We start from the raw sequence: 19,245 nt of genomic DNA on the forward strand, positions 1-19,245 counted from the left end.
TTTTCATCAGATTTAGGGGAAAGAACTGGTCATCTTACACTACTGGTTGAATGTAGATTGCGTCTCACCTCGGTTTGCTCTGAAATGCCTGTGTTCCTCCAGGTGGGCTCGGTGGTGGCGGTGGGCTGGATCCGCTCGCGGAAGGCCGTGGACTGGCGCCTCTTCCGCAACATCTTCGTGGCCTGGTTCGTGACGGTGCCCGTGGCCGGGCTGTTCAGTGCTGCTATCATGGCTCTCCTCATCCACGGGATCCTTCCGTTCGTGTGATCGTTCCTTGGCGGCCAGCAAATGGGGGATGGTCCGGGGCATGTGTGTGGGTGGTGTGGGCTCACACACACACGCCGTGCCCACCACGGGCTGTCCCCCAGCCAGCGCCTCCACACCCCCCTCAGATGTTCCAGACCACACTGTCCACCTAAGTGTAGAGTCATCGTCCAGAGCTAACTTAACTACTGTACATAATACTGTGCATTCAACTGGTATTGTGGCGACATAACATGGTGCGGTTACTTATATATTAAATATATATTGTATACATAGAATAATTGCTAGTATTATTTCAGACATCCTCGAGATGCGAGTGGAGCTACCTGCCTAGACTTCAATATTCAACAAATCTTTGTACATACCGATTTCAGCGGCAGATTTTAAGAACCTTTTAAAAGGAAGTGTAGATTGGAAGACGGTGTTTTTTTCCCCATTTAATATCTGTAACGTAAGTGAGACACAGGATGAGGAGGCCCGTTTGGGAAGGTGTCCATGTGCTGTTGACATACTGGAACAGGAGTTCACAAGTGCTTTCACTGAAGAATTTGTTCATATACTGTGTATTGATTATGTAATATATCATGAATTGCTTCTGTAAATACTTAAAACTGTAATTTTTTAATGGTGTGCTTCCCTTATACTTTTTTGATCAGAGAATTCTGGAAAGTACCAAAGAAGCAGCGGAATAGTTTGCCAGTATTATATTTTCATACTGTTTGTGTCCCCACCCCACCCCCACTTTCTCACTAATCCCAGGATTAATCCTGGGTGTGGCAAGACCACCTGAAGCAGGGTGTATGGTGCGATGCCAGCCCCCACCACGGGCACATCCCACTTCCGGCCCCCACCACACCCCCCTCTGCGGCCCGCGCCGGATCCTGGCCCCTCGATGGTGTCAGTGTAGAGGAGGTACCGACACGAGGACGCGTGACCGAGCACTACATGTCAAGTCCAGTTTAAACTCCCGCCCCCTCCTCCCCTGCAGCCTGAAGAATGGGACTCTGACCTCGGTCATGAGGCAAGTGCTTTAGCCTTCTAGAAATCCAGGAGTGGGGAGGGTTGACCTGTTAGACAATACACTGGACTTGAGGACTTCCGTGAGGCCTTCACAGAGCGGAGCATCCCTGGTTGCTCTGCTGTGGTCCCCCACTGGAGTCTTCTCTTTTTTTGATAGCGGGAGGAAGTACGACTAATGCAAGAGCCTGAAACTGTGGAAATGCTGCTAAAACTTTTATATTGACAAACACTTTCTCGGTACTTCATTGTGATTTTTCATTAATCAACCATATTAAATTTATAATAAAAAATGCCCCTCAAAAGTTTGCCTCTGAAGTCTTTTTCTACATACCTATGTTTTTTTTTTACTGAGTTTCCACAAAAATAAAAGCTATATAATTTGTTTGCTTCTATTTTCAAATACCTTTTTCCCCCTCTTATTTTACTACTGTTACCTGTTTGTGCCCAAGATACACAAGAGGAGAGAATGGCCCACAGCCCGGCCATGCGTTCACACACACTGAGCCTTCAGTGCTGAGCCGTCTGCCAAGACAGCTGGTCCCCGATGAAGCCTCTGTCACACTCTGCTCAGACTTCCCACTTCATACTTTTTCTTTTAAAGGAACTTTTCTAAAACTGTTCCTTACGTTTGGTTATACAGGGTCTTTGTTGCTGCTGCACGCTTTCTCTAGTTGCGGTGAGCAACTAGATTGAACCTATGTCCCCGGGGTTGGCAGGTGGATTCCTAACCACCACCACCACCACCAGGAAGCCCCCTGCTTCACTCTTAAGTCAGCCAGACTCAGCAGCACTGGGGCCGCAGCTCGCCCATCTAGGGCTGAGGACCCAGCCAGAGCCCACGTTCTGTCTCCCTTCTTGGCTCAAGCAGCCAAGAACACAAGGACACAGCTCCCTGGAGCCTCAGGACCTTCAGAAGGACACTTCCAGCCTTTGTGGCAGAAGCCATGCTGTCTGTCTCCTTCTGGGGCTGGGAAGGTAGGAGAGGAGGAGGGCTGGCCAGGTGGAAACAGTTCTTTCTCTCCGCAAAGAGACTTGCCTGCCCTGATTTCAGGCCTTTCATGGCCCTGCTTTTGATAAAACTATAAAGAAAGTTGTTTCCTCCTAAACTTTGTAAGAAAAATAACAGCACAACAGTGTCAGGTTGCAAGCTGTGTCCTGGCAGAAGGGCTGCTGTCTCAGTCTCGTCGCCAGGGTGACAGAGGCCCCGATATGAAGCAAGACAAATGTCACAACCACGCGGGGCCCTGCAAGAGAATCGTTTCAGATGCAGGCACACAGGCTGAAAGGCTGGAGGAAGGTACTCGGTTCAAACGGAAACAGAAAGCTGGGAAGCAACGCTCGTGTCAGTCAAACAGAATTCAAAGACTAACACAAAGACAAGGACGTTACACAATAATCAAGGATTAATCCAAGATCAATTCAAGAAGATTAGGTAACAACCGTGAGTATATATGCACCCAACATAGGAGCACCTCAATCCATAGTGCAAAGACTAACGGACATAAAGGGAGGAACTAACATTAACATAGTATCAGGAAGGGACTTGAGCACCTAACTTACATCAATGGAAGGACAGAAAATCAACCCAGAAACACTGGCTTTCAGGCCAGTCTCTGCGTTGTTATATATATATAACATTCTATGCCAAAGCGGCAGAATACACATTATTCTCAAGTGCACAAGTAACAATCTCCAGGACAGATCACAAGCTAGGCCACAAATCAATTCACAGTAAATCGAAGAAAACTGAAAGGCTGTCAGTCCTCTTTTCCAGCCACTGCACTGAACCAGCCAGTGACTGAAGAGTGTGCAGAGACAAGCCTGGCCCACTGCCCCTTCCCCCTGCCGCCCCCGAGTCATCTAACTGGGATGGCCTCCTGCTCCCGTGAGGGCAGAGGAGGGACCCTCCCAAGGGGACGGGATGCTGAGTCTTTCCTTTGAGTTAATCAGCCTCTTCCTCTAAAAACGCACACGCTTCTCAGACCAGGGACCCTCCTGCGTCCCTGACTTCTTACTGTGCTGAGGTTTTGTCGCCACACGCTCTACGGTGCAGAGACAGGGGCGTGCAGCTCTGAGGGGCTCCTGGGGAATGCAGCCTCCCAGCCCAGCCTCCGGTCTCTCTTCAGGGCAGAGCCTGCACGCAGCACAGGCTGTAGACCATCAACAGAGCCAGAGCAGGATGCATTTGCTAGTCATTTCCCAAGGCCAGCAATCTAGAGGTTAAACCAAGCTGAATGTCAATTCCAGACTGTGAGTTGGGAGGTTATTGGGGAAGGGAGGGAGGAAGTCAAAAGGAACCAGACAGACTGACCTCCAGGGCAGGAGGCCTGGACCCCACAGCTAGGCTGGCACCTTCTGCTGGCAGACAACAGTGGCACCCAGTGGTGTCAAATGTACTTGCAATCATGTCCGTCTTTCCAGAACCTTTTTAAATTGCAGCAGTGAAGTCACCTCACAGAGTGTTTATTATATCATAATTCAAAGAGCTGTCAGAAAGGTCAGGAATTATCTGTGCCGCTTTGATGGCCAGAGGTAACTGAGTACCTGCCAGAGGAGTCTGGCTGCAGAAACCCCAAGCCAGGCGCACCATTCACCAGGCCCACATTCACCGAATAAACGTCCACTGTGTGCCCGTCGTGTGCCAAGCGCTGGCCCGGCCACGGGACACGAGACAGGCCTCTTGGAGCTCATCCTCGGGGCAGGTGGGTGAGCAAAACTACCAACACGAGGTGTGACTGCCCCCCGTGGGAGTGTGCCCAGAAGGCGGGAGCCAGGGTGGCGGGGGGCGCGTTCACAGAAGGGGCAGAAGGCTGGCAGAGACACCAAGAGCACCGTGACGGTGACAGCTTTGGTTCCCTGGGAGATGCTGTTTCAGAGCCCGCAGAGCAGCTGAGAAGCACTTCTGACAGGCCGCTCACAGGAAGGTCTGTAGGTGGTCAGCCACCCACCAAAGGCCAAACTAGCTGGCTGGACAGTGAGGCTGCAGAGGCAAGACTGAGGATGGCGGCAGGGTCAAGAATGAATCGATGTTAAAAGGGAAAGTCAAATAATGGTGAGGCCACAGGAGTTATAAGGCCAACAGGGGCCGGGGGTAGGGAAGGAGAGGAGGGGGACCTGGGGAGCGGAGGGGAGGTGCTGAGGGGCATTTTACGGGGGACAGCAGAGCTGGTGAGTATCTCAGCACCAGCGCACTGGGGAGGCTTCCTCTCCTGGGCGACTGCACTCGACGCCTGAGGTCACCGTGAGGGGCCAGCACAGGGCCTGGCACGGAAGGTCAAACGTGCTCCTTTCTGCTACAACTGTCGTGACGAGGGTACTTAGATCACAGCCCAGCAGCCATACAATCCAATGGAGTTAACTGCGGAATAAAGGCTGAACTCCACATCCTTCTGTTCATGTCTGGGTTACCATATCAACACAAAGACCGGCTTTTCGGCTCTACAAGAAGAAATCACTTAAAAAAAAACACACACAAAAGGGAAAAAACACTGACCTGCAGCAACCTTCCCGTCGGCCTCAGGCCGTAAATACAACTACCCTCGTCAGCAAGTTAATGAAACACACGAGGCAGCATCTCCCCGGCAGTTTTCTGCGTCTCCTCGGGCCCCCAGCATTTCCATCCCCTGCCCTTACAAGCGCCCAGCTGAAGAGATGCCCACAGTGACAGCCTCTAACCCCAGGAACCACCAGGGCGGCCCAGCCAGCCCAGCTCAGCGTCCCATCCACGCTCAGGTTGCAGAGTTCTCCCTGAAAGACACAGGCATCCACACACAGAATGCATTCGTCGTTTCCCCCTCACCCCTTCTCCTTTGCTGTTATACTTAATCTCCTGTGAGGGCGGTTCAACCCACAGAGACAATGAGAAAATAAAACTGTATCATGTGGCTGGTATCACAGGTGAGACCCGACATAAGAAGCGGTGGCTGGAATCTGGATTCTCACAGAGAGGACCTTTGGTGGTGGCAGGGGAATGCCTTGCAGCACTGACATTTTCAAAAGCAGTTGTGTCCAGTTGGTCTTAAGATGATTGACTTGGAAAGTGAGGAATCTGAATGGGCCAATCAGAGAATTCTAAGTATCAGTGGAACCATGTAAACAGCCCCATCTCACTGGCCATTAGGGAAATACTATTAAGACATTTTTCCTCTAAAAGTGGTAAAAAATCTTTAAGTCTGTTAACATTCAGCCTTTATGCGGATGCAGGGGAACAGGCACCCTGACCACCACTGGCAGAAACACAGGTTGGCACTGAATTTCTAAAGGGTGACTTTGTACTACTGGTCAAATGTGCACAGTACCTACGACTCAGCACCCACCTGCCAGACACTGACCCTGTGCACGTGCACTAATACAGCGGCCACTGCTGTGCATATGGCTGTGCAACTTTATAAAAAAACAGAATTACAGACAGCCCTTCCGCTGACCTACTTCATGCTGCCGAGTGGGACCGTGTGGACATACACCATCTTCATCACCACAGAAGGCTCCACTGGGCAGTGCGCCACAGGGACACTCACGGCGTGGACAGAGATAAGTGCACAAAGGTACTCAGTGCAGCACAGTCTGTACAGCAAACTGAATACAGGAAAGAGGGGAGTAAATGAACACCACGCTGATTCAAAAGGATAAAAATGAAAAATACGAGGCACAGCTATACACATAGAAAAACTGCTTTGTTAACTTGAACAGTATGCTGCAAGACAAGACACACGTTTTCACGTTTTATAGAGACAATGACGTGGTCACTAAAGACGCTGAAAAGCATCTACAAGGATGCACGTCGCACTGCTCGCAACAGCGGGAGGGACTGGAGGGCGGACGGCAGGTTTCGCTTTTCCTCGCCACTACACGGACTGAGCCTGCTGCAACCAGCACACACACAGTGTTAAAACATCTTTTTTCCTGGAGTTCTACTTTTAGAAAGACAATTTACCAGTAAGCCCTGAAGATAGCCAGTCTCCTCATTCCTCTTCTGAACCGCTATTTCCATCCTCTGGGCATCATTTTTCTAGATCAAAAGCCTTGTCCCGAGACCCGGGGGGCCTCGGGTGCGCCCCCTGCTCCAGCCTCGCCCCGGCAGCATTTCCCCGCTGCCCCCTCTCCACCCACTGACACTCTAGCTCCTCCCCAGCGACTTTACAGATCTACCAGGAGGACAGACTCTCTCACTGCAACTGGCAGCGAGGAGCCCAGCAGACGTGCCCCCGCCCAGCAGGACGAGGCTCGGCCTGACCCAGAGCAGCAGCAGCAGCAGCAGGGAGGCCGACACAAGTGGCGGCGACCGGCAGCAGCACAGCCCGCTCAGACCAGAGCCCGCCTGCGAGCGCTGCTCCCAGCAGAGTCGGTCACACCAAGCACGAGCACCCGGCACCGGCAAGTCCAGTCGGTTTATGTTCCAAATGTGATGGGTTTATTTTACTCTGATGCAAAACCAAGGATTCTACTACCGTACAGAGACCAATATTACAAGGTCATGGAAAAGTGGTGTGGGACATGCAGGACGCGATGGACAACTGGAGGGTCGGGTCATCTCCTCTGAACATGACACTACACCGTCGCTGAGGAACACACGGAAAATAACACTGCGGAACTGAACTGAAACGTGGCACGAACGTGACAGCTTCCGGGAAGCCTTCAAGCACCTCCCTTAGGGTGGACTCGGTACCTAAGCTTCAGTGTGGGGAGGAGTACAATTCTTTGGAAGAATAAAAAGTTCACACTTTTGAAATTTCACAGAAGAATTTTAAGGCCAAAACATAGTGGGTTCATTTCTCTTCACCTCCAGGGACAAAGCTGATGCTTTATTCAAAACCACATTAAGCTTCTAGTTCAAATCCCAGACCGACCTTGTGCCCTCCTGCATTGAAGTTCTTTCCATCAATTAGAGCTGACAGGGTCAGTTTCACTCCTGAGAAGAAGAAGATCACAATTACTTGTAACAAGCATCACAATCAGATTATGTGTTTCCTAGAAACCACGGGTGGAGTCAGCGGCATGGGTTCAGCTGGCAGAGAGATCACAGCTATTACTAACTTAACACTAGGGATCCATAACCACCTCATCTGTAAAGCAGTCAGGACACACTCTACTTGGAGTTCAGACTTAAGAATAATGAGTGATCAACCAAACTCACAAGCCAGAGGAACCAAGTTATAATTAGAAATACAGGCACATATTTTAAAACAAAAGCAATGAATCTGTTTTACTTCAAACAACCAAATGTTACACAATTGTCTGAACTTCCCTAAAGTGACTACAGGTTGTCTGTAATTTTCATTATTCCTCACTCACCTACCCCAAGCCCACTGTCATTCATTCTATTACTCACCTGGTCGAAGGGTCTGAGTGTAACCCAGTCCAATCAGGCTGGCATTGTTTACTTTAGCCTAAGATAAAGAGATGAAACCGAAACAGAAAATCAATTTTGTAATATGCAAGGCCTACACAACCACTTCATGCATCAGATTTCCAAAGCTGAAACACCTTAGGACCAATCCAGAAATACTGAAACTGAAAGCTAAATTAATAAATCTTTTAAGAAGTCAGTAGGACTAGTAGGGACAGAGGGGACCTTGAGCATGCAGCTTAAAGGCCTCGAGAAGAATGTTAAAACACCGTGTGGCCAAACATCCCTCCCTGTGCGCCGGATTCCTCTGAGATACCAGTTTTACGACCTCTGACAGGGCTAAGAGAATGAACTCTAGGGACAGAGCGATCTGGGATCAAACCCTGACACTGCTCTTACTGAGTGACCCTGGGCAGTTACCTGACTGCTCTAAGTCTCAGCTCCCTTGTCTGTAAAATGGGGGAGGAGGGCAATATTATTCACCGAACAAGAGCAGTTGTGAGGAATACATGAGATAATACATACAAAGTCTTAGCACAGGACCTGAAATTTAAGAGCTCAATTAGCATTATTAACAAGAATTACTAATGGCAATTGAGCTTCCCTAATAGCTCAGTTGGTAAAGAATCCGCCTGCAATGCAGGAGACCCCGGTTCGATTCCTGGGTCAGGAAGATCCACTGAAGAAGGGATAGGCTACCCACTCCAGTATTCTTGGGCCTCCCTTGTGGCTCAGCTGGTAAAGACTCCGCCTGCCATGTGGGAGACCTGGTTTCGATCCCTGGGTTGGGAAGATCCCCTGGAGAAGGGAAAGGCTGCCCACTCCAGTTTTCTTGCCTGGAGAAGTCTACGGATTGTATGGTCCTTGGGGTCGCAAAGAATCGGACACGACTGAGAGACTTTCACTAACGGCAACAGAAAAAGTGATTGAAACCCAGGAATCTATAGATAAGAAAATTTTGAGGCCAAGAGATAAAATGACTTGAGAAGGTCAGACAACAAATAGGGGAGGAACCAGGATTGAAACCCACGTTTCCTGACTTCAGGGAGATGCTCCTCTCACTACACAGTGACCAGCTCAAAGTTAATAAAGAGCACGCAAACCACGAGCACATCACATGTCCACATCCTTACAGAGAGAGAAGTTCTGCAGTCCAGCTTGTACTTAGCAGCGATGCCGAAGCGGGTGTTGTTACTGCCAGCTGTCCACGCGAGGTTTATTGACGTTTCAATCTTCTCATTCACCTTCTGGTAGATGGACCCTCCAAACTCAGTGCCATCATTCCTGTTTTCAGGGCACAAGAAAACCTCGTTAAGTATCTAGTTTGTTACAATATGGAAACAAATTCCAAGACTATCTAAATCAGGGTCTTGTTTTATAACTACAGATTTCAGTAAACTTCTAGCATAAATGACTGTCAAATAAAAGTTATATAATTTATAACCACATAATTAAAGCACAGTAACATCTGATTCATTTACTTGGCTCCCCCACGATATAAATTTCTTAAACAGCATTTGACTAGGCACAAAGGCTGACACCAAGTAAAAATGATCTGTATGTCTCTCAGTTGGTCATAGTACTTAGAAACTTCAAAATAGAGTTCTACAAAGATTCTGTGAAAATACATATAAAGTAGTACACGTCAATTCTGGATTTCATTCAAAACACAATCTTAGCATAAGAAAGCACCTTCCATGCAACAGCTACCAGGCATGACCCAGGGTACTGTTTCAGAGCATCTCAGAGCTCAACCCCTGAGCTCTGATGGCTCTCCTGATAGTACTTTCACCAATTTCAATGCCTCTGTCTACACCGCTAGTGACTTTAGTCATCGTAAGCGGATTAGAGTGCCTAGTGCACGGCAATCCGCAACACTTCAAAAACAAAGAGCTAATCCTTCTCTTCCTGGGACACTGGTCGTGCCCAGTAGGCCAAGACATGAAATAACAGTTTCAAGTTCAAAGTCATGTAACCAACAGAGTGTGGCCCACAGACTTGAACCCAGGACTGCTCTGGGGACCTTGCTACTTCTGAATACAACACAGGTACCTGGGGTCACACCAGGGTACCTGAACACCTCCATAGAATTACACTGCCGCTGCTCCAGGACTCTCCGATCAATCAAGGGGTTATTCCTGATCCAAAGAGACCTGCTTCCAGAAACTGCCGAGATGAGCAGGGAACCAGAGGAAGCAGCAACACCTCTCCAAAGGACCCCTCTTATCAAAGGGAATCCTTGCCCTCGCTCTCTCCATTCCAGGCTCAGAGAGCAGCAGCGAGCACCTGCGCCAAGGGCACCACGCCTGACTTCGAGGCAGCACAGCAAGGCCAGGCGTCCACCGCGGCGTTGTCACACGCAAGGCCAGCACAGCAAGGCCGGGCGTCCACTGTGGTGGCGTTACATGCAAGGCCAGCACAGCAAGGCCGGGCGTCCACCACGGCGTCGTTACACGCAAGCACCACCCCCTGCCGATCGAGGCCAGCACAGCAAGGCCGGTGTCCACCGCGGCGTCATCACATGCAAGCACCACCCCCTGCCGATCTGCGCAACATGCTAACGGCTACCATCCTTCTGGGCGGCTGTGCCGGCACTAAAGGAGGAACTCCGAACTTGGAACACTCACACATGAGTGTGCAGCTGGAAGTCTGCGGCCTTGTAACCCAGGGCGAAATTATTCTGTGACAGTTTGGATTTGGCTGTGTCAAAACTCATCTGATAGCCAGCAAGCCAACCTTCAAAGGCCAACACAGCCCAGCCATAGATGGTTGGTCCTGAAAAATCTATATCAACATTACTGCCAAGACTGAAACAATCCCGTTTATATGAGGCCTTCAATTTCCCACTCTTCTTTCTGTAAAACAAACAAAAACAACATGAGCTTTTACTGCAGTCTAGGAATCTTGAGAGTAAGATCCCTTTTCTCCCCCAATGTAAATATTATTTTGGTAGAAGGCACAAATAGACAATGTTTCAAATGACTTAGCTCTACAAATGTAATTTTGCTAGGATTTGAAATATATATATTATTTTTTACCTATTCTCTACTATAAGTTCAGATGATAGTATTTCATGATTAACTTCATAAAAGCATAAGTATAAAAAGGTGCAAGATATTTCAGTACCAAATTAATAACCTGAATGCATATGTATACAGACATACAAGAAACCAAATTCCTTTAAATTTTGTTTCCAAATGGTATAAAAGGTAACACCTGACACAATTTTAGATTATTAACCTGTCACAGAGAGAAATGTACTTTATTTTTTGGTAAGCATGTTTATTTTCCTCAGGTCAGTGTTGTCTCCCTGGACAATGTGGGATAGAAGTGTACACTTCTGAAGTGAGTGAAGGAGGGGCGAGCCTGCCACACGGCTCAGGAGGACCACGCCCCACCAAGCGCCACTCCTGTAGAGACAGGCAGGCAGGAAACAACAAAATCCCCGCTTTCCAGATGAAAACACTGAGCCAGAGAAGTTGGGGGATTTACAAAGGCTAAGAAATCAAGTGAGCAGAACCGTTCTTTACACGTTCTGCTGCCAGGAGACAACACACTTTTCTCAAGATGTTAACTTCCCAGCAAGACCTCACATCCAAGAATCCTCGGGATAGCTTAAAAACATCTAGTCTCAGACCCTTCTCGCACCTGCATTTTTCCCACAATGTGCCTCTTTGAATTAGATTTACAAGTTCTTGTTCATCTGCCCAGATTTCAAATGAAAACCAGCCCCTGCCTCCGGCGTCTTCCCCGCCGTCTCCTGCACACACAGGTCTCTGCTTGCCTCCCCTTCTGAGCTCCTCCCGCAGCCCCCTCCTCTAAACCTTTCCATCCCTTCAAGAAACAAGACCATTTCAGCAAACGGGGTTGGGATAATTACCCTGTGTTCGGTACAAATATGGTATCAAGAGTCAGTTTCAACCCTTCAGCCAACTGAAAAATAAAGATTTAAATTTAACAATTAGCATTTTTCAATTCTTTTCTTGACTTGAGAAACCAATTCTAAAGTTTTCTCTAACTTATTCGCTAATAAGGAAGTCATTAAAGAAAGACAAACATTAGATTATTTCATAAATTGCCTCTTCTTCCTTTTCCTGCCCCCACCCCTCTCCCCTCACCCCAGGCTTCATCACGATTCTCACCAAAAAACGGGTGACGTAAATTAAGAGTACAAAACAACAAAATCCCAATGCGACAAAATAATCGTGATACTCTTTCGAAATTATTATGGTAACTGGACAGTTAACAAACCAACCTAAGTAACTTATTCAGCTATACAGATGCATTATCTATCTATGATAATGTGCATACAGACATACCTCAAAAACTAGTGCCCTGAATGTAGCAGGCACTTGACAAGCATCTGCTGAAAGAGTTTCTCTTTGAAAACATTAAAGAATTTTTAGAACCATTTTTCCGTGGAGTCAGTTTTGCAATGTTTACAAAAGCAAAATTAAATCACTACAAATAGCTTGGTCTGCTCAGGAGACGCCCAATGTATAACAGTAAGTAGAACTGGTCAGAACAAAAGATGTCATAATTATGTACTCACCAACAAAATCTTACTTTATAGAAACATAAAACATACCAAAGAAGGCCACATGCAGAGAACAAAATACAGCGACTAGACAGTGCACGACTTCACTCAGATTATATTTGGACAAAATATATACTGTGGACACACTGATGACACAGTCTGTTCATCAGCTCATCCCCAAGATCAAGTTCACCCTACAAATAACTTCCAACACTCTCGTACCTTATTCTCCCAAGAGATTTCTGTCCCAAGAGTATTGTCTGTGTTCCACTTCTGCGTGAAGGTCAGTCCATAGTTACAGATCTTGTATTTGGTCTCTAGGTTGCCTGATGCTTTCCCTGTATCAGTGTAAGCATGACCAGAAGTAGAAAATTCCTGGTAAGAAAAAACAGTTAAAATCAGCTCACCAAATAGAAAATATTCATTCTAGAAAACAGTATTCAATGCAGCAGAAACCAATACAACTGACTTTCTACCACAACCCTACTCTGCAGCAACTTACTTCCTGCTCTCCTTCTTTCCTTCTAATCTCTAGACATTTTAACCAGTTTTGCAAACTTCCCATTACTCCACCTCTCTTACTGATATTTCTGTTCCATATACCCTCTTACTAAATGGGAATCCCAAACTCTCTCTTTTAAAAGAAAAATATCTTTACTGAAAATGCCTTTCCTAAAAAGACAAAAATATCGAATCTTAAACATTTACTTCATGACATGAAAAAGACTTTGTTCTTTATCAGAACTTTTGAACTATTAGTTCATTTTAAAGTCTTTAAAAAATCCCCAAACACTGGAAGCTTTAGATTCCCTCCTTTTAATAGGGCCAGAACTTTACTGCATTAAAAACTTTTTAAAATTTTCATTGTGGTGAAATACACTTAACTTAAATTAACCATTTTTATGTGTACAGGACACTGGCATTCAGTACATTCACACTGTTACGAAAAATGTATTGCTTTTGCCCACAAAACTATCTGTAAGATTTTCAGATCTGTAAACAATGTCAATATTTGAAAGTATCTATCCATTTTTCGTAACAAAATGGAATGTTGTGAGTTATCCCTCTTCCTCCCTCTCCTCTGTCAAACAGTTACTATGAATGGCTCAGAAGAAATCCTCCTCCTAGTTAGGTGTCCCTCAGTCCTATGACAGTAAGCAATTAGAAACACATCTCCTTCTAGGGGAAGCAAACAGTCAGCACCTGTCGCTGACAGTCTAGGAGCTGTCAAGGAAACCACACTGCTGACTGGCCCTGCCTTTAAAGCCCATCTCTGAAATACGGCCAACAGTCATGCAACGCAGCTACTCCGCCCCAGTTGTTTCACCACCTGCAATATGAATCCTTCCTCCACCAAACGCTCTGCCCCCTAACTCGCGTTCTATAGGCTGATGACACAACTGGGAAACTGTGATCTGTTTATCTACACGGCACAGCAAGTTTTCAAAGAGACTATCACACTGCACACTAAGGGCAAGGCCTTGGCAAAACACGACAAAATGCTAGCCATGTTTTAACGACTCACATCACTTTCTTTTAGTAGATCCAGCTACCGAGTGTTTTATTTTTCACATTTACCTTTTATGAACTTGTAAGTATAGCAAATATAAACCTTAATTTTGGTGCAAAAAATTAAGGTAGAAGCATATTTAGTCTGTATTCCTTTCTTATGATCACTATTTCTTCGTCTGAAGCTCTGTCAAAAATCTAAAATACCAGAGCTCCAAATCTCAAACACAAGGCTATAATTTTCCTAAGCTGAGTTCCAGGTTCACAATTACTTCAATTCTTGTTTAATTTCATAATTAGCTCAAACAGTGCAAAACATATTTTTAACATGCACATAACATCTACAGTTCTGCTGTAGTGCTAGTATGCAACAAAACAATCATGGAAATGTTACTGTTATAAATGGTGTATCAAAAAATAACAAGATATGATCCAGGCAGTCTGGAGCAAGGGATGAAATTTTTCCTAAATCAATACTAAAGAACAAAAACAGCCATAAAAACAAAGCACACAAATACACTGTTTTTCTTACCATCTGAATGAATATTCACAGACAACAGCAGCATGAAAGGGAGATAAAATTTTAGTTGTTGATTTTCTCAACACAAAACTACCTTGAGCAAATGTGAAATACGAATTAAAATGAGTGTGATTTTTCTGTTTTAATAGACTATATAATAAAACCCCATCTCAGGAGGGTAGTCGCATAAGTATTTATTTACTCCTAGAAAACCCGGGGAGAGAACAGTGACAAACCCGGATTAGACGGTGTAGACAAAGCACCGTAAATACTCCACACGCTTTCCGCCCTGCTAATTAAATCATCATGTCCAGAAATAAAATTTGCACTGGTTTGAATAGGCAAATACCAAAGAAAAAAAGATGCAGCCAATACGGAGAAATCAGAGAATAAGGTGAATGTCAACTTGATCTATTTGCTGAAACTTATAAAAGCTCTGGTTAGTGATGCTCTGATAATATGGTGATATAGCCTTTATTTCTTAACTTCCAGGAAAAAAAACTTAATGAACATTAATACAAGTTGACTAACCTTCTGCATGTATTTCTACACTTGTTTCAACTAATCATGATGGGACAGAGACTAAAGTTAGTTTGTTTTTGTAAAAGGGCAACAAAATTTGCATGAACCCAATAAAAAGGAAGCAAAGATTTTAGTGTACACATACATATTCACAAAAGTATAAAAATACAGCATAAAAAATACACACACACACACACACACACGTATGTATACACATGTATTCTGTATCTTCTGAGACTAAGACTCAGAATACTTTTATAGACGACAAACAAAGATCCCCCCAGATTCAGCTTGACTGCCCTTGGGCTCAGGTGGCCGAGTTGCTGTCTGAAACCTGAGAGGAAGACAAAGCTGTAGGGAAGACAGCGTAGCGCCAAAGGTAACTTGACTAAACAATGATTTTCAAACAGGTTCCTTTCATTATGCTACATCTATTAACAGTATATTGAGTACTTACCACTCCACTACATGACTTGGTTCTCAGATCTATTTTGACCATGCCAAATCCTAGAGACACACACAAAAATAAGTGATGTACAAAATGTGACATGCACTCCAGTCTTTGCAATTTAGAAATTATGAAAATAGTCCCTAGTACATTTCATATGGAAAATATTCAGTATTCCTGTTAGGTGAAAGTTCCACAAGAAACTGAATTATAACAAAATTCTAACAAAAACTGAATTGTAACCAAAAATTACAACAAAATGCTAACAAAAATTAAGTGTAATTTTTAAAGCCAAAATAATAAAGACATATTTCTAAAATATAAGTTAAAAAAACCCTATGGATAAAAGAAAAATGCACTATTTTAAGAACCAAAATTATTAGAAATTATACATATATACAAGCTTAAAATACATAATTAACATCACTAGTTAATAAAAAAATCAAATGTGTACAGCACAAAAACTTAAAAATTTCAAGACTAAATTTTTAAAACCAAAACTAAATGTCTACTTGGTTTCAAACACTGTATGTTCCTCCAAAGAAGTCAAAAGCCGGGTTTTCATACTCATGAAAACACTGCCATTATTTGGAGGAGGAAAAACACACTCCCTGCTTCAACTGTCCCCAGGGCTAACCAAAGGAGGCACATATATTACAGATTTATACTATTTCACCCCACAGATAACATTAAATATGCAAATATGTTTATGTACAAAACGGCTTTTAACGCTGTGGCACTCCACCTCTAAAAAAAGAAGTCTAGTGACCTGCTAATAGTTATCCCCTTAAATCTTGTGAAATAGATTAATGTTGACTTAACCTCATTTTACTGAGCACGGTATCTCCCATATCTTAGGCATTCAGTATGAATGCTTACCCCACACTGGCAATTTACAATAGCATACTTACCATATCCTTTGTTGAAGACATCTTTGGCAGCCTTTCCTAGGTCACAGTAAGTCGGTGTGTTACACATATCTTATAAAGAAAAATAAGGACAAGGGAATAGATAATATTTAGTACTTATTCACCGTTCCAGTGCTCAGTTCTGTAAGATGAGGTATACAGTGTTTCTTGCTCTGCATCATTCATGCTTAACCCCTAAGGCAAGCAAAGTGCAGAGAAAGCACTGCTCCTTTAAAAAGAGCTTCCCAGAAACCTGGAGAATGAAACGATGTTTCTCATGAGATTCACGGAGGTCATCTTTCTGCTTGCATTTCAAAGAAGAGAAATTTCTTGAACACTGAAGCAGATGTTCCATTAAACTGGACTTTCACTTTTTAAAAGAATGCAAAAATGTGCATTAGTAAAACATGTCTTGAGCAGTTGTAAAGCCAGAGAGCTGTATAAGATGACAAAGTAAATTTTCTGAGGATCTGTAAAGCAGATGCAATTAAACACCTTCAGGGCTAACATTTTTGCCACTCTGAAATTCAGTTCTTAAGAACTACCACACTAATTGAAGTGTATTCATCCAGAATACACCCTCTCTCAAAACTCTTCTTAAAATACAGTGCTATAATCTAACCTATTAACCAGCTAGAGGATAGATCCTACCTGCAGTAATCTGCTTACCAACAATCCATATACACTCTAAAAGTTACAGTCTTCAAAAGCCCTAGGTGTTTCACTCCATCTTGCCTGAGGATTCAGCCAGCTTCTCTACTGCCAACATGACGCTCACTTCACAATTCTGAGGCCAATCAACACTGCTGAATATACCATCCCTTTGCCCTTTCTGCACAATAGGAAATCTCTTCCAGCAGCATCCTCAAGTCACGCTGGAACACCTCAAGCAACCCCATTAGCCCCACTGTGCATGCTAAGTTGTCAGGCTCCTCTGTCTATGGGATTCTCCAGGCAAGAATACTGGAGTGGGTTGTCATTTCCTCCTCCAGGATCTTCCCCACCCAGGGACTGATCTGGCCTCTCCTGCGTTTCCTGCCTTGCCAGGTGGATTCTTTACCACTGAGCCACCTGGGAAGCCCCTGTTGACCCCATTACTACCCCAGTAAAATCCAGAGCACCAGCGAGCCCTTGCAATTCCGATGCCTCAACCACCTACACGTTCAAACCTATTTATTTCTATTCAGCGGAGCTCTTGGTCTGGCCTCCTGCTAATAAGTTTCCGGCTATTCCACCACACCTGAACACAACACACACTTCATGGTGCACGTCTTCACTGTGAACTCATTTAAAATGTGTTCCTTAACCTAAATCTGTCCAATATGACAGACATTAGGATATGTTAAGAGAACAGAGTTTAAGAAGATATGTAAAGTGGAAAGAGTAAAGATGAAGAAGATAAATGTACTGAGTCATACCACAATAAAACTTTGCTCTAGGCCACAAGGTTTCAAAGTTCTTTTCCAGAGCAATTAGTTTACAACTCAAGTCCTTTGCGTCCCAACCATCAATTTGACTTTTTACACACTGCCAACTGCAATCTGATATGACTCTTTATGATCACAAACGACGGTGGTACCTGTTGAAATTCTGCCTGAAGCCCATAATTTGGAAGGTGAAGTATAAAAACTAGGCATTACGTACTCAAATATTAAAAATGTTAAGGCTTTATAGTTTGCTTTTAAAAAAAAAAAAAAGGAAAGATACACTTAAGTGTTTAGAAACCTCCATCTAGGGACCCATTACAGTCTTTTTAGCATTTCGCTTCTTTTTCAAAAGCACTTGCTAGACACTACAAAAGTCGCGTTGGGGGGAGGGGGTGGGGTCGTCTGACCTCAACTGTGCCCAGTTCAAGCTTTCTTTTCCAGGCCCACGATCCCGATGGGAAATGCACTGCTGGTATGAGCAAGCAAAAACTCGAGAAGCCCCAGACACGTCACGTTCCAACACATTGCTGCGGCTCTGCCAATGCACTCGTCCGTGGACGTGCACGGCGCCCCCCGGCTGCCGGAGCCGCAGCCGGGGGCGGGGAGCGAGGGGAGGTGCCGGGGTCGGGGGTGGGGGAGCGGCGGCTACAACAGCATCACCGTGGGGCAGCCAGCTCGCCTCGCCCCCGTCAGCTGTACGTCCAGCACCCTCCCGTCAGGGGCAGGGAGTAGAGGGGCCCCCTGATGCTGGATGCCGAGGCCGAAGAGAAAGCCGGGGCTCGGAGGTTCCCGGACCCGCCTTCCCTCGAAGCCAGCCTCCCGGGGACCGGCCGGGCCGAGGCGCAGGTGGCGGCGCGGCCCGCCCGTCCCCGGAGGGACCGGTTCCCGCTGCCCCCGCCCGCGGGCCCGCGCCCCGTTCGGCGGCCCTGCCTCCGTTAGCCGCCTCCCGCGGGTCCCTGCCGGACGGCCGCCCGCCCGCCCGGCCCCCGACCGGCCGCCAGCCCGCGGCCCCGGCTCGCCTCACCTCCGACCGGAGGGCCCGTCCGCTCCGCCAGGAGGGGCCTGTCCGCTCCGCCAGGGCACCGCTGAAGGTCTTCTTCGGACCAACGCCGTCCGCGCCTGCGCGGCCCCACGCCCGCGGCGCCTGCGCGCCCCGAGCCCCGAACCCTGCGCCGCGGCTGCGCCGGAGAGTCGCGCCGGGGGCGCGCGCCGCGACCCCGAGGCGGCCCAACACCTCCAACTGTCCGAGTGCGCGCGCGCGCGCCGCGGAGGCCGGCGCGCGGGGGCAGACGGGGTGGACATGAGCGCGCAGGCGCGGAGCCCGCGCCTTTATCCCCTGAGGGGCCCGCTCTCGCGAGAAGGCGCGGAGCCCACTAGCGACCTTTACCCGCGGAGGGGTCGGCCGCTGCCGCGTCTTTCTCCGGCGGACACCTGACAGGCCTATGAGGGGATTTCGTCTCAGAGTGACTGAAATTCAAGAATGTGGCCCTTAGGTCACCTCATCTTAACGATGAGAAACATAGGTCCCCAAGGGGTAAGTGGCATGACTTAAAGATGACACTGGAGGAGTAATCCAAAGGGAGAGAGGAGGTGGATGAGGGACAGCTCTCCTTTAGAGAAGAATTCCAACTCATAAACGTACAAGAAATTACAGAAACAGAAAATCCCCGCTTTGGAGCCACCAAGAACTGCGTCAGGCAGAATTCATCAATACATGGTGGACGGTTGAGGATATTCGTCCAGT

General features: G+C 46.4%; 2 protein-coding genes across 8 annotated transcripts in view; one reads left to right on the top strand and one right to left on the bottom strand.

Moving 5' to 3' along the window:
- Nucleotides 1–1,627, top strand: part of SLC20A2 (solute carrier family 20 member 2) — a 118,511-nt gene extending 116,884 nt beyond the window's left edge. For all 7 annotated transcript variants that reach the window (XM_070364200.1, XM_070364201.1, XM_070364198.1 and 4 more), the window contains one exon: nt 103–1,627. In XM_070364200.1, the coding sequence (XP_070220301.1) occupies nt 103–267 (165 nt within the window). In that variant the 3' untranslated portion in view covers nt 268–1,627. The remainder of the gene's footprint in view (nt 1–102) is intronic.
- Nucleotides 1,628–6,671: 5,044 nt separating this feature from the next.
- On the bottom strand, nt 6,672–18,737 carry VDAC3 (voltage dependent anion channel 3). The gene is made up of 9 exons (XM_070364202.1): nt 18,526–18,737; nt 16,078–16,146; nt 15,176–15,225; nt 12,390–12,542; nt 11,511–11,563; nt 10,258–10,485; nt 8,764–8,914; nt 7,613–7,670; nt 6,672–7,192 (listed from the first exon to the last, which is right to left on the bottom strand). Exons 2-9 carry the CDS (start codon nt 16,142–16,144, stop codon nt 7,101–7,103), a joined length of 852 nt encoding a protein of 283 aa, XP_070220303.1. The 5' UTR covers nt 16,145–16,146; nt 18,526–18,737; the 3' UTR covers nt 6,672–7,100.
- Nucleotides 18,738–19,245: the final 508 nt, after the last annotated feature.

This window comes from Bos mutus, chromosome 27, assembly GCF_027580195.1.
Source record: "Bos mutus isolate GX-2022 chromosome 27, NWIPB_WYAK_1.1, whole genome shotgun sequence".
Taxonomy (NCBI): domain Eukaryota; kingdom Metazoa; phylum Chordata; class Mammalia; order Artiodactyla; family Bovidae; genus Bos; species Bos mutus.